We start from the raw sequence: 14,856 nt of genomic DNA, 5'->3' as shown, positions 1-14,856 counted from the left end.
CAAGGATAAGTATCTACTCACCCTTCTTTCTGTCCCCCTCTCCCATCCAGCCGCTCAGTTTTAGCCTTTTCCCACACATTCCTTCCAGCCAGCCACATGTCCCTTCATCCTTCCTTTCACCCCTCCCCCCCCAACCTCTGTCATCCAGTCACACATCTTTCCCTCACTCATTCATCAGACACTTGTTTTCCAGTTCATCTCTCCATCCGTCCTGTCCCTCATCCATGCAAACCTTTAGTCCTGGCCCTGTCACCTCTTGGCTGGATTACTGGCTCTGAAGTGGTCTCCCCATATCCACTCTGCTCCTACCTCTCCAGCCTCCACAGCTGCAGCCAGGATGTTATTTCAGAAAGCATCACGCCCTGCCAGCCACTTGTTCCCATTCATGGCCAAGAGCCAAAGCCTCCCTGGGATATGACCTGAACTCCTCTTCACTTAATTCCCCTGTGCCTCTTCTTGCTCTCTGTGCCCTAGACACAGTAACTCTCTGTCAGGCCTTAGTACCCGCCTGCTCCCTCTTGCCAGAGGATCTTTGCACATGCTGCCCCTCTTCTTGGAAGGCCCTAGTCGCTCTCGTTCTCAAGCCCACTCTTAATTATCACCCAGCTTATGGCTTAACTGTTGTTCCGTCAGGGGCCCTTTCCTGACTGGGCCATAGCCCATGGGTCCTTCATTTAGAATGCCAGCAATGGCTGCAGAGTCCTCCTTGCTGTGTGACTGATCGATAGTCATGCCATGTCCCTCTCTTCAGATTCCTAGGATCCTGTTGATCTTGTTCACATGTGGTCTCAGTGCCTAGCACAGATCTTGCACATAAGATGCTCAATGGATGTTTTCTGAACGTACAAGTAAATGAATGAATGAGCAAATCAGTGCCAGGCCCAGGGAATGTGAGTGTGGGGTGCTGGGGACAAAGACATGAGAACGAACTCTGCCTGCCTGCCCAGGGCGTCAGTCCCAGGACAGGAGGGAAACGTGGGGGCCCAAACAGCAGCAGGGCCCTCCTGGGTGCTCAGGATGGATAAGACCCCTTGAGATGCAGGGTCAGAGAACCGTCCTTCCCTCTGTGGAGTGATCCCCCACTACCAGCCCACCCTGGTCGTACCCTTTATGAGCCCTGAGTCATTCTCAGAGCACCTGCTTCTCTGGCCACCACTGTTGGGCCATCAGCTTCTCCCTAAAGCAGGGGCTGGGTCTACCAGATGCCCGGGGCAGTGGCCACCCTCAATCAGACCAGATACGGTTAGCTAGGAGCCCCCACCACAGTTCCAGCTCAGAATAAGCCATGGAACCATGTCAGCTCCGTCTCCCTGGGGGTTTATTAAAGATCCTTCCTTTGCGCTAAGCGGCATTCGTGTGAGAATCAACTGTAATGAGTTGCTGTAAGGATCTGACATTGCAGCTGGGCTTTCCTGGCTTAGAGAAAACCAAGATTTCTTCAAGGAGAGCCGATGGGCAGGGGCCAGGGGGCAGAGAGGGTGGGGCTCTGGATCTTTGTCTGTATTCATCCGGTAAAGGTGGGCAGACCTCCTTCAGGGAAAGCCTGTAGTGCTTGGTGGGAGGGAGGCTCATGTGGGCCTGAAGGGGTCCTGGCCTCCTGGTTCTGCATATAGCCCGCTCTTCATCCCACCCTCTCCCCATGGGTCCCTGGGTGCCAAGCAGTCATCAGAGAATGCATCCAAGCAGGTACCAACACAAAAGCCAGAGTGCCAGAGTGCATGGGAGACAGTGTAGGCCCAAACCTGCAGCAGAGGCCTGACCCATCACCCAACACGCCCATCCCTGCACAGGCGGCTCTATCTCGTGTGGTGAGAGTCTCAGTGAGGAGGGCACTGGCACCCCCTCTCCAGTCCAGGTCGGCCCTGGAGACTGTTCAGCTGCCTGACCATCACTCGGGGCCAGGTCCCCAGATGTGAGCAGGTGGGATGCGAGGAACCATACTGAACCTGTCCTTGTTCACCTTGCTCCTGACTCATGCAAAATAGCTGCAGCCAGGAAAGAATGAGGACATGGCATTATCCCTACTTCCTTTCCTCCCCCTCCAAATGGCAAGGAGAAAGGACGAAAATAGTACCTCGCTGAGCCATTTGCAGTCTGAGGGCATTTTCTGTTTGAAGTGCCATCAGCTGTCTCCTCACCTTTAGCCCCATGATGCACTCACTGCACAGAGGGAAACATGTCTCAGAGCAAAGTCTCAGATCGGAGTGCCCTGTCCAGCCCCCAGAAACGTTCAAGAAATGACCCGGGACAGTCAATGCCATTCCCATGAACAATGCTGATAGAGCCAACATCAATGGGTGTTTTCTAGGTGCCCGGCCTGTGCGAAGCTCCACTCTTTCTGAGGATTATCTCCTCTGGTCCTGCGTGGGCCCTGGTGTCACCCAGATGATAACAGATATGAGAACTTGCCTGTGGGGGGTGGGAAGTGATGGGTCAGGATTGGAATCCAAGCACTTGGACTCGTGGAAAATGAGAAGCATAGTCCTTATGAAGGGCGAGAGAATGAGGCATGGATTGTGACTTCTGGGTGGCTGGAGCTCTGTGAGGCCCAGAAATAGGAAGACTGGTTGGCATTCAAACACTGGCTTGCCCATGAACCAGCTTAGCCGATAGTAAGGAATGTTTGAAATGTCAGAGGAAGAATTAAGTAGTTGGAAAAGTGGTAACACGTTCTCCTGAGCTGTTGTCAGCCTTTCTCAGGTTTGTTTTGTCTTTTCCACCATAGTGGGCAGCTCTTTTAAGAGAGCTTGCCTAGGCCCTGACTGACCAAGCGTGTGTGCATGCTTAGTCACTCAGTCGTGTCCAACTCTTTGCGACACCATGAACTGCAGCCCGCCAGGCTCCTCTGTCCCTGGGATTCTCCAGGCAAGGAAACTGGAGTGGGTTGCCATGCTCTCCTCCAGGGGATCTTCCCAACCCAGGGATCGAACCCTGGTCTCCTGCACTGTGGGCAGATTCTTTACCAGCTGAGCCACCAGGGAGGCCCAAGAATACTGGAAGGGTAGCCTATCCCTTCTTCAGGGGATCTTCCTGATGCAGGGATCGAACCGGGATCTGCACTGCAGGTGGATTCTTTACCAGCTGAGCCGCGGGGAAGCCTGGCTGACCATGGCCTCCTCCCTTATCAGCACTGGGTGTCCAGCTGGGCACACTCCAGAGGTGCCCTGTGCACAGCTGGCCTTCACGCCTGAGGAGCCCTCTGGTGGGGTGGTCACTTCTGAGCTGGAGGGAGCAGAACGCATGGGCGTGGGTGAGCCAGTGAATGGTGGGGCCCCCAAAACACTCTCCTTGAACCACAAAGACCAGAAGCCAGCCCAATGTGGTGCTGACATTTCAGCCCGGGGAGAGGTAATGACGGAATGGGACCACCAGTACTTTCCAGAAATGGCCTCACCCAGGATGCTGACACAGGGACGAGACTCAAAAGGCCTGCCTCTCGAGGGCCCGCTGGTGGACGTGTGGCTCGAGAAGACCTGAGCGAGGGCCCGCTGCTGCTGGGCACCCGGCAGCCCCTTCCACGGCTCTCTGCTCACCAGCAGCTAAGCCTTAGCCCAGAGAAGACTGGACTAGGTAATCCATCCTGCACTTAGAGCACTTTCCCTGAGAACCCTGGAGAAGGAAATGGCAGCCCACTCTGGTACTCTTGCCTGGAAAATCCCTTGGATGGAGAAGCCCAGGAGGCTACAGCCCATGGGGTTGCAGAGTTGGACCCAACTGAGCGACTTCACTTCACTTTCCTGAGAACACCAAAGCCACCAACAAGCGGACTGTTTCCCCTAGAAGCCTCATCCCAGGGAAGGAGGTTTGTCATCCTTCATAAGAAAAAGGTGGGGATCGGCAGTTGCAAATGCTGGGCCTGTTTGCTTGTAATCTTAAACTTTCCTGAAGCCCTTATGTAAGACAAAGGGAAGCTTCTCACTGCTTTGGAGTTTCTAAGAGATGCCTGCAAAGCATGGGGGAATAGAAAAGATGATACTTTCTTTTTTTCTCCTGTGCTGCAAAGGTATCTTAAAACCAAGTCAGCACCCGTAAAGCTTAGAGGTTTAGACCACAGCCAAGCCCTTGCCTCTGTCCACATGGGGCAGCAGTAATCAATATCGTATTACAAAAGCACTTGACCTCATTTATTCCCATGGATGCTTGGGGGATCCTTAATATTCAGAGCTTTTAAAGTGTGCGCCTGGCGTATTTAATGAGAAGCTCCTTGGTGGGTTTGGCTCCCGGTGACATTTAGAAAGCCTGGCTTTCCACTCTTCCCGTGGGGCTGCCACCCTGGCTAGGGAAGGAAGGAATCTGGGCTCTGGGGCAGGGGCTGTTTGATGGAGTGGGGCAGAAGGGGTCATGTAGAAACGGGGGACACCGGTGAGATGCTAGCGTGACACACAACTAGTACTCAGTGAAAGGCAAGTATTCTTTATCATTATGACGATCTGCAGTATGGTTTTTCCTCCTTAGTTTGGGGTCTCCCAGGTGCTGAGAGAATGGTTGTGTTGTGAGCTGACTCATGGCTGGATGATAGATAAAAAAGGCCCTTCCACCTGGTGTGACTTTCTCAATCCATGGGTCACGGAGTTGGGAGGGAAAGAGAGGCCCCCCAGGAACTTCCCCAGGACTGATCTAAGAGGGGGATGAAGCCCAGGCGCCTCCTTCCAGCCTGAGGTCTCGCACTGCCTAGAGCAGGCCTCTGTCAGCCTCATCTGGGCCGGGGCTGTGCTCCCCGGGACTCCCGCTGACGCAGACAGCTTTGTCCCGGAGTCCGGGGGGTGCCCTTGGTGCCCTGAGCCAAGTCTGGCTGTCCTCGCTGGTTCCTGCTCGAGGCAACCATGGGACTGGCCAGTGAGGGACGGGAGGCCGTGATGTGGACACCCACATGCGTTTGCAGGATGCGGCTGCCTCCTGCCAGCGGTGAGGCTCAGCCATTTACTTTGTGAAGTCCCTTCATGTTCTCTTTCAGGATGCTCAGAGTTTCACCTTCTCTCTGGGAAAACCTCTGCCAGATTTACTTTCTCTTCAGTTACGACCCTTGTGTCACATCAGAGCTTGAGGGAAGAGCGGGCTCTTTAGTTAAGGTGATGGTTGTCAGGTCCTTGTGGGTCTGGGGAGAAGGGGAGACCGGGTGACTGCTGCCTGCCTTTGCCGGCCAACCCCCCTACTGCACGGAGATTCTCTCTGGTCACACTGGCATTTCTGCTGGCTTTGTTGTCCACCAGGGGCCCAGGCTGAGAGGAGCTCCCTTCACCTTGTCCACAGCCCTCTTCTGTAATGGTTTACAGTTGCCATGGTGACTGCCAAGGATGCTCCCCTGGATGGCTCCCAGCAGTAACAATCTCTCTAAAGCCATCACACCTATGACCTTGCTTGTGTCTTTCTCTCATTATTAATTGAAATATTGAGACTCAGTTCTCTGGGTGGGTACCAGGCATCAATTTCCCACATCCAGCTGGCTCTCTGTAGGGGCCAGGGTGGCTCTTCTCTGAACTGGAGCCTGGAGGCTAATTAGAGGTTCACACACCACAGAGCTGATCCCCAGGTCCCTGCAAAGGGGAACCTCTTGCCAATATACAAGCCAGTCAGTTGCAAACTGTATTCTGTTGAGGCCACACTTGGCTTCACTGTGGCAACCTTCCAGTTGAAGGATTTGTCTGGAAGATACTGTTTTGTTTTCTCTCTTTTTTTCTTCTAGAAATGGCAACCAGCAGCAAAGTGTCCATGAAAAATAGGTCAGTTTTCAAATTAATTAGGAGTCAGATTTATGAACAAGGCTATGAAGCACCCCAATCTCCTATGCTGGCTCTGTTGTGCTAATCCAGCCCATGTTATTTTTAGGCACAAATATCAAAATGTCTCCTGACAAATGAGACGTGAAATGAATGAGTTTTTGAACATAAACTTTTAGTGCCAAATATGTATTTGGCTATGTTGGGCATGTATAGGGCACAGGAAGGCTTTTCTGGCCTGGCTGTGAGAAAGCTGAAAACAAAGCTTTGAGTAAGTCCCCTCACCCCTTTCCTGGCGTTAGCAAAGAGGCTTGCTTTAAAAACAGTGACACAGTGTTGTCTGGGCTTCTGATTTTCTCCCAGGAGCAACTGCTTAGGTGACTGGGGAGCTGGGCTGGGACCATCTCTGAGGTTGCCAATCTGAAATAGCCAGTGTATCCATTCAGCTCAGAGATTAGAGGACCTCTTTAATTAGGAACTCAGCTCTGGGTTTGTCCTGGTGTTGGGCTGGGGCAGAATGCATCTTCTTCCCTTGAGAGCCAGCTTGTTGCCTCTGTCACTCCAGATCCACCCTTCACCTTTCCCCACTCTGCTCTGAGCCCCGAGAAGCTGGCCTGTAAGCCTGGGTGCCCTTGTTCTCAGCTCCCAGGAGAGTTTGGTCACTGGGAGACCCTGACAGGGGACTAGAGGTCAGCAGGAGAGGGGGGTCTTGCCAGGCCACTGGGGGTTAGCATGTCCCTCTCCCAAGGCCTCAGCTCTTCCGGTCTGTCTGTCCACCTGACCTCTCTGGATTCTGCTAGTTGCCCCCTCCCTTTGCCCTTCCAGGCCAAAGGTGCTAATGATTCCCACTGCTATGAGCCGGGGGCCAGTTCTCATCCTTGGCTGTCCTAACCTTGTTCACACCTTTAAAAAATACTCTCATTGCCTCTCCTCCAAGAATCTGCTTGAATGTGCCATCTGCTCCACCAGCACCCTCTCTGTTACGCTCTGCAGACACGCCTGCCTGGTAACCAAGTGGCCACAATCCTTTCTCGTCCTTCCCCCTCTAAGCTGCCAAGAACCGAGAGTTGGGTGAGGAGCGTGGTGGGGGCGGGGAGCAAGTCCGCGATCATCACCGTGAGCTCCCTCTCTGACTCACACTGCCGCTGGCTCTGAGTGATCGGCTGCCTGCTGCATCCCAGAGAGGCTCGGCAGAACCGAGAGCTGCTCGACAACACAGCCCTGCAGAAAGGCTAGTAGTGCCCGTGACTCAGAACCCAGCTGCAGCCTTCATCCCGCCCACAGCCCCCAGGCGCAGCAGGTGAGGCAGGCTGGGACACTGAAGACAGTAGGCGTGCCCCCTTGGCATCAAGCTGTCGGGTACGTGTGTGGATTAGAAGTCCTCTGATCCACTTCTTTACACTAAGAGTGGGCCACAGAGGGGCCCGCAGCACAGTGATTCTCCCTGGAGCTTCGTCTAGAGAACGGAGGACACAAGCCTTTGGCCCTCCAGCTGAGGGCCCAGCTTCCTGGGCTGCACACAGCTGGAGAGGAACCCGGGGCTCTTTCTGCGGTGTGTCTGCGCGGTTGCTGACCTGTGCAGGGGCCAGCAGTGGCTCTGGGCCGACAGAGGCCCTAGGGCCAGCACACGCCATCCCGGTCGTGCCGCCCCGTGAGCCCTGCTGGCCCTGCTTTCTGGGGGAAAGGAGTACGGCTTCTCACCCCAGGGAGGGCAGAGGAGCCCCCGCCTGGGCTGGCAAGTGCCATCAGAATGGGGCTGACCTAAGGACTTCCAGAAAGAAGGCACTGTCCATGCCAACTTCCGTGGCTGGGTCCCTGCTGGAGCGATGCGTCATCTGGAGCTTCCCTGCGGTCAGGCCCAGAGACTGGAGCTCTGACAGCTGTACCAGGCAGAGTCAGGTCAGTCGTGATGAGGCTCGAGGGGTCAAGCTCTGCCCAGGGGGGAGGGAGATCCAGCAGGAATGACCTTTCATCACACAGGGCTTCCTTTACCGAAAACTTTAATAGCTCCTGTTGCTCCACTCAGCATTCAAGACCTTCCTCAGCCTGGCCCCCAACCACCAGCCACTCGCTTCATCTCCCTCATCCTCTCCTCTTCGCTCAGAGAATATAATGGCCTTGGTGATAATAGTGAACTTTATAGAGCAGTTTCCATGCTGAGTTCCCTCTGAGGTCAGGGATTACTGAAGTATTTCTAAAAGAAATACTTTCAGAGAGGGTACGTCACATGCCTAAAATCACACAGCCAGTAAAAGAAGGAAACACAACTCATATCTGGGCTCCTGGCATGCCACATCCTCTGCTCTGCTTATAGTCTATGGGACATCCCAGAGGAATGTTCCAGCCCAAGACACACGTTTACTTGCTAGAGCCCAAAGGATGGGGCAGAGGGTGTTTTCTTCACCAAGCAGCAGTATCTAGGCCGTTAACCCTTTTCCAGTATCCCTAGTAACCCTTTTCCAGTGTGCTAGGCAGAGATGGCTTTGTCCCCATGATTTAAGCTCCTCTTCCACCCTGAAGAGATGAGACTGGAGAACAGCTGTCAAGCCAAGGACTACATTTTCTACCCTGCTTGCATCTGTTGAACAATCAGACTGAGTTCTGGCTGATGGATGAGGGTGGTAGTAATATTGACCACTTCTAGGCATGGCCTTTACAAACTTCCATTGCCATTCTCCACATCAGCTTTTCTCTGAGAGAACTGAACTCTACCAGAATTACCTGAGTGGCTATCTTCTCAGTCTTCCAAAAATGACAGATATCAAGACCCATTCTAAATGCATACGAAAGATTCATCACATGCTTTGTGAGCCTTAGAGCCCCGGGGCTTGGTGTGCTCAGGGAACTGGGTTGAGAAAGGCTGCTTCCATTCTCTCTTCCCTTGTTTGCGGGCTGTATGTTGACGAGTGAGCGTGGAAGCCACCTCTTAAAGATGGTCGAGTTTCTGTCAGCCTGAATCTCTGAATGACTGCACGGAACAGAGCGATTCCTCCTCAGCCCCTCCTCCCAGCGATGGAAACCAGAAATGGTACATTCGAATTGTGTTAAGCCTCTGGCATTTTGGAGTTCTGCACAGCAACTCATGTTATCTTAAACCGAAATGGGGTAAGCTCCAAGACAGGTGGACGAGTTTGGGGAGAGGACTTTCACAAATTCCCAACTGACTCGCCTTCCCTCCTAGCCTGGGGGAAGCTCTTGTGGGTACCTGTGTGGGACCTGAGAGGGATGAAGCCTCCAGATATAGCCAAGAGCCTGAGTCCCATGGAGAAGCTTCCACAGGGAGAGTGACTTAGTGAGAAACAACTGAACTAATGTGGAAGGCAAACTGGCAGGGTCTGAACTGTTTGAAGGCTTAAGACGGTCGGCCAGGGAGGGAGGCTAGGATGCTGGTGTCCTTGGATTCAGTGGGGAGCCCAGGAGTCTGCATCCTTACAAAGTGCGGATGCTGGTGGCGGGGCGTCTGCACTTTAAGAACCTTGAGAGGGCTTCCCTGGTGGCTCAGCTGGTAAAGAACTTGCCTGCAAGGCGGGAGACCTGGGTTCGATCCCTGGGTTGGGAAGATCCCCTGGAGAAGGGAAAGGCTACCCACTCCAGTATTCTGGCCTGAGAATTCCATGGACTGTATAGTCCATGGGGTCGCAAAGAGTGGGACGGGGCTTTCAAAACAAAAAAAAAAGAACCATGAGAGTAGGGCGGTGTGCTTCAGCTCCCCCACCCTATGGTGGTTTATATGACTGTCCTGGAGCCCAGCACTCTCAGTGCTGCAAGGCTGATAGAGATGCTCTCTATGAGTCTGTGCCTCCACAAGACTGAGAGGGAGTGACAAGCTTAAAGGCAGCCACAGGGAGTGAGCCCTGGAGCTGAGCTATCTCTGAGGTCCCACCTTTGAGCAGGTGCTGGGAGTGAGGGGTGCCTTGGAGGAGGGACACCCTGTGCAGTAGGCCCTCCTGCCCTGGGTAAAAGCCCACCACTGCTAAGCCGGCCCTCCTGCTCCCAGCCTGCAGTCAGTCCCTCATCCTAGCCCTCTGCTCTCTGACTCCCTTCTCCCCTTCTCTCCTTGCCCCTTCCCCCTCCCCTGATCCTCTCAGCTCCCTGGGAGAGCACCCCTGAACCTCCGGGTGCCCTCGTAATAATGGCAGGGCTCCATCCTCACCCGGTCCCCCATGAGGGCCTAAAGGAGCCTGGAGTGGCGATTATAGCCAAACTGGTGTCTAGGACCGCCTGGAGCTTGCCAAGGAGGGCAGAGAGCATGCAGCCAGGCCCACCCACGAGGGCTCCAACAAAGTGTGTCTGTTCAGTCCAGTCAAGGTGGCACCCACACTTACAAGACCCGAACTGTAACTGCCTTCTCTCACTCTAGACTGGGTGCTACTGCCCACCCTGGGTGTTCAGGAGACAAGCAGGCCCGACGCTGTTGGGGTGCAGCCCCCGAGGTCCGGTTCCCCAAACTCCAGAGCGAGCTCCCCGCCTCCAGCCTCGCGTACCCTGGGCGGCGCCCACCGTCATAAAGGTGGGTGGTGAACACCCCCAGCAGCCAACAGTAAGGACGGGAAAGCGGCGGGAAGAGAGCAGAGGCGGGGTTTCGGGAACGCTCCCGCCAGATGACCCACGGACGGCGCCCGCGACCAACCGCAGCGGGGGCGGCCCGTCCGGCGAGAGCCTCCCGCGGGGCCCTTACCTGAGTGCCTCTGGCGCAGAAGGGCCGCTTCGCGAGGCGGCGGCGGCGCGGACGAGGCGGCGGCCGCCACGGTGGTCGCGGCTCTGTGCGCCGCGGAGGCGGCGGCGGCCTCGGGGACGCCTGGGGCGGGGGCGGCGGGAGGGCCCGCGGGAGGCGGGCTCTTGTCGCTGCGGCCGGGCTCCTGGGCGCCGTCGGCCCGGGCGGCGCTGGCGGGGCCGTGGCGGCGCGGGCCGCCGCTCTGAATGTGGGACACGGCCTCCGCGGCCTGCACGTCGGGCGGGGAGAAGCGCGCGAGCACGCGCAGCAGCGCCTGGGCCGTGTGCTCCTGCGTGTCGTCGTCGCTGTAGTCCGACACGCGGCACTCGTACACGCCCTCGTCCTGCCGCCGCACAGCCGACAGCCGCAGCCGGTGCGAGATGTCGTTGCCCTGCACGCGCACGGTCTGCAAGAGAGTGGGGCTTCGGTCAGGGCGCGGGCAGGCCGGCGCCTCGCCCTCTGGGCCTTCACATCCGCTGCCACTAATGCTCCTTCATTCCAGTCTGGAGGGCCGAGGTGGTGTCCGAGGGAGAGTCGCTCTGCCCTCATAGTGCACAGATACCTGCTCCCAGCTCCAGCCCTTCTCAGCGAGCGTTCTGCCCTCGCTGGGAGGCAGAGGAAGCAGAGGCTGCTGCCACACCCACTGGGTCCCTGCTACCTAGGAACTTGCCTCTCGGCGGCAGCATGGAGCGGCGGACAAAGCTCAGCTCCCTGCGAGCTGCTGGAGACGCCGGGGAGCAACCGCTTTGTGGCCCTCACCAAGCTCCCAGGGAACCCTCACCTCCGAACCAAGCACAGGAGGCCCTGGTCATCCCCAGGCCGTGATCCCTCCATCTCCAGCCGGGAAGGCTTGGCGCATGTCCTCCCCAACCCTGGCAAGACTCCTCCCCTCCACCGCAACTCCAAGCCAGCCCACAGCGCCTGGCACCGGGACCCGCAACCCAGGCGGAGCGGAGGGCTGCCTCAGAGGGCGCCGCCAGGGCGTGGGCTGCGTGCGGGGTGGGAGTGGGGCCCACAGCCCTGAGCTTGCAAGGAGCTAGGGCAAGGAGCCTGCAGGAGAGCTTTACAGGCAAGCGTACAGATGAGGAAGGAGATTCAGGCCTGGGACCCTTGGTTTACGCAAAAGAGAACCTGATCCACGACCGGCGACAGATGGCGCACGGACAGGCCAAGCAGCCGACAATGCCAGGCTGTGAGCTGGGCCCTATACCGCACCGCCAAGGAGCCTTTCTAAGAGGGAGGAGGCTGCGGGGCGCAAAGCGGCCGGAAGGGGTCTCCCGCGGCCCGCGCTGGGCTCCACACTTACGCTGATTTTAGTCGCATCCTTATTTGTTACCTAAAATGCAAAGAGGGAGAGAGAGACATTAGGCTGTTGGCCTTCAGGCTCAGGGAACTCAGACGCACCTCCTGCAAGAGGATCCTCCGCAGGCAGGCTGAGACTGGAAACCGCTCGGGATGTAGCCACGGCGGAGGGCAGGAAGAACATCGAGATTTTCAGGAGTTTTATCCGGAAGGAAGCAGGGCTTGGAGCTAGTATGGCGCCGGGCCAAGGAGGGGCTGCCGGAGCACCCCTGCCAGCCAAGGAAGGGAGGCTGGATCGCCTCCCGGGTGGGAAGGAAGACCTATTTCCCTCCGGAGGAGCATCCCCATTCCCTATGGTGTTTCCCTAAACCCCTTGGAAAGCTGCATGGACAGGACCCGATGGGAGATGTGAGCAAAGGGTGGGACTCTGGGTAGAGCGAAGGTAGGCGGTGTGGGTGTGCGGTGTGTGTGTGCGCGCGCGGCGCGAGGGGAGGTGGGTGTGTGTGTGTGTGCGTGAAAGAGAGAGAGACAGAGCTAGAGACTGTTTAAGAGGCAGATGGGCAGAGGGGGAAGTCCCTCTGACCCTGCAGCGGCTGGAGGTAACCTGTACAGCGTGCTCCGCCAGCCTCTGGAACCCAGCCCGGAGGAGCTTAGCTGCTTGGCCGTGTGCCCTGGGGACCTCAGGGTGGCAGAGGACAGGGAAAGCCCGGCCCCAGCAAGTGGTCTTCTTTCAACACCCGGCACCTATTACCCTCTGGACCCATAGCTGGCAAGAGCGGGCAAACTGGATGAGGGGTAGCTTCCTAGGGCTAGGCGTGGAGTTCAGGGGAGGTTTCCGTGAAGGCAATGCGAACGCCTAGGGGGTAACAACTGCTGTTGTTGAAGGTGCTGTGAGGACGGGGACGGGAGGAGATGGGTTGCACCACGGGGTGGCGCCCTGCCTGCCTCACCCCGGTCACCCCAGGCGCCCCGCGGGCGGCCAGTTACCTTGCTCCGGGCGCCGGGCACGCTGAGCGCCAGCTCGTGCAGCAGCTCTCGGGGAGGCTCCTTGAGGTACCACCACTGAATCTCCAGCGAGTACGAGGTGGCTCCACTGGCCCGGAAGGCGCAGGGCATTTCGATGTCGTCTCCCTCACGTACGGTCACATCTTTGGGGACTTCGGTGAATGTCGCTGGGGGCGGGGGAGAGAGAGGCGTGACCAGCTGTGGGGCGGAGGCCCGGGGCCACCCCGGCTCGCTGGGCCGTGCGCTTCCCACCCCCAAGCTGCTCGCGCGGCCCCAGGCACTGGCCAAGTCCGATCGAGCAGCTGCCGGGCCGCTGCAGAGACCGGCTGCCGTTGCAGGCCGCTTCCCTCCAGTCCGGGCGGAGCGGCGGGGAGCGGCTCACGCTTCTTCCCCGCGCCCGGCCTCGCTGCCAGCGCCAGGCTGGGGCGCGCCAACTCCCGGCGCCCCACGAGCCTCCTGGCCGCAGCTGGAGCCCGGGTCCAGCTCCGAAGGACCTGGGCGCGGGCGCCACTGATGCCGCGACCCTTCGCCGCTCTCCACTCCCGACCGCACCGGGCAGTGGCTGCACATCAGGATCGCTGGAGACCGTGAAGCCTTCCCCTTCGCTTCCTCCGCCTCTTTCTCCGCGGCGGCCGGGACAGGCTGGCTTTGGCGGCCCCGGCGAGGACCCCTGAGACCCCAGCGGCAGCAAAGTTCCCGCTCTCACCCTCGGCCACGAAGAGCAGCAGGGCGCGCAGCACCAGCGGCGGCAGGTATCCGGGAGCGCCGAGCCGGTTCCTCTGTTCCATCTCCCGCAGGGGGCGCGGCGGCGACGGGGACCCGGGCTCGGAGAGGCGACTGTGGCGGCGGCGCGGGCTCGGATCCGGTCGGACTCGGGCTAGGACGCCTTCGAGCCTGCCATGGCCCCGCGCGGCGCCCCCTCCCCCGGCCGCCGGCGGCCGCCAATCAGTCCAGCTCCCTAGCCGGCTCGCCAGGCGCGGCTCCGGCGGGGGGCGCTGCTCCGGGTGCGCGGAAAGCGAGGTCCCGCCGGGAGGCTCCTGGCAGTCAGTCAGTCCGTGCTTCCTTTTGTCCGGTCGTCCGCCGGACTCTGGGGACCCGCAATTCAGTCTCTGCCCGGCGGGCCGGTCGGGGGCCGGGCCGCGCCGGGACCCATCCCTGGCCAGGAGAGCGCGCGCCTCGGATCCCCGAGCTTCTGCCTGCCGGTCTCCTGCTGCTGCGGCTCCAGACCGCCGCCTCCTCTGGCGGCCACTCCGCTCTCCCGCTGCCGCCTCCGCCGGTCCCTGCTCGGCTCTTTCCGCAGGGCGAGTGGGCGCTCAGCCGCGGCGCGCAGACCTGGCGTCCGACCCAGCGCAGCGCCGGGAGAGCGGGTCCGGCGTGGCGGCCCCGGAGCCGGAGGGGCGGGAGAGGAGGGGGAAGGGAAGGGGAGGGGGCGGTCAGCGGCTGGGCGCCGGGCCGCCTCCAGCGCCGCATCACCCGCGCCCTCCCGCCCCCTCCCTCCCTTCTCTCCCCTTCTTTTCTCTGCCACAGCCGGCGCCTCCCCCGCTCCGGAGCGCTCCCCCCGCCCCGCCCGGTCGCCTGGAGGGACCGCCAGTCTCTGGCTGGAGCGCAGCCCCGCCCCGCCCCCGCTTGGGCTGGGGGTCTTCCCACCCCAACTCTCCCTTGTTTCTTTTCCATCTCCGTCGCCCGAGACGGCCGCTTAGCATCCTTGTGCCCCGCGGGGTCCGAGGCCTTCTCCGTAGACCCCCGCCCTCAACTTCTTACCCCGGTTTGGACAAAAAGCTGCCCCGCTCTTTGTCCCCGGCCCAGGCTATGGCAGGCTGGGGCGCTGGAGGGTGGGCGCCTCGGGCCCGGGAGCAGGGTGGAGCGCCGCGCGGGGCCGGGGCCGGGGCCGGTGCGGGCGGCCACGCCGGAGTCTGCAGCGTGCGAGTGAGAAGTGAGCGCTCGGCGCGGGGCGAGCAGGTGCCCGAGGCGCCGAGAGCGCGAGAGCAAGCCGGAGCGGCGGCAGTGAGTGACGGCGGAGGCGGGGTGGGGCGGGGTGGCTGCGGAGCGCCCGGCACGACTCCAGGCCCAGGAGGGCTCAGAGCCGGGTGGGGTTTCTGCGCCTCGATCGTGGCCCTT

General features: G+C 59.2%; 1 protein-coding gene across 2 annotated transcripts in view; it reads right to left on the bottom strand.

Moving 5' to 3' along the window:
* The window catches only part of VSTM2B (V-set and transmembrane domain containing 2B), a 28,829-nt gene extending 14,668 nt beyond the window's left edge, over positions 1-14,161 (bottom strand). Inside the window, exons 1-4 of one of the 2 annotated variants that reach the window (XM_006076457.3) lie at positions 13,445-13,577; positions 12,721-12,905; positions 11,738-11,767; positions 10,396-10,837 (exon numbers count right to left, since the gene is read on the bottom strand). In XM_006076457.3, coding sequence (XP_006076519.2) covers positions 10,396-10,837; positions 11,738-11,767; positions 12,721-12,905; positions 13,445-13,526 — 739 coding nt within the window. In that variant the 5' untranslated portion in view covers positions 13,527-13,577. Of the gene's footprint in view, positions 1-10,395; positions 10,838-11,737; positions 11,768-12,720; positions 12,906-13,444 lie in introns of both variants that reach the window. The other variant, XM_044932342.1, reaches the window with a different exon arrangement.
* Positions 14,162-14,856: the final 695 nt, after the last annotated feature.

Source organism: Bubalus bubalis, chromosome 18 (assembly GCF_019923935.1).
Source record: "Bubalus bubalis isolate 160015118507 breed Murrah chromosome 18, NDDB_SH_1, whole genome shotgun sequence".
In the NCBI taxonomy this organism is placed as follows: Eukaryota; Metazoa; Chordata; class Mammalia; order Artiodactyla; family Bovidae; genus Bubalus; species Bubalus bubalis.
Note: the sequence above shows the minus strand (reverse complement) of the source record. Positions and strands in the feature narration are given on the sequence as shown.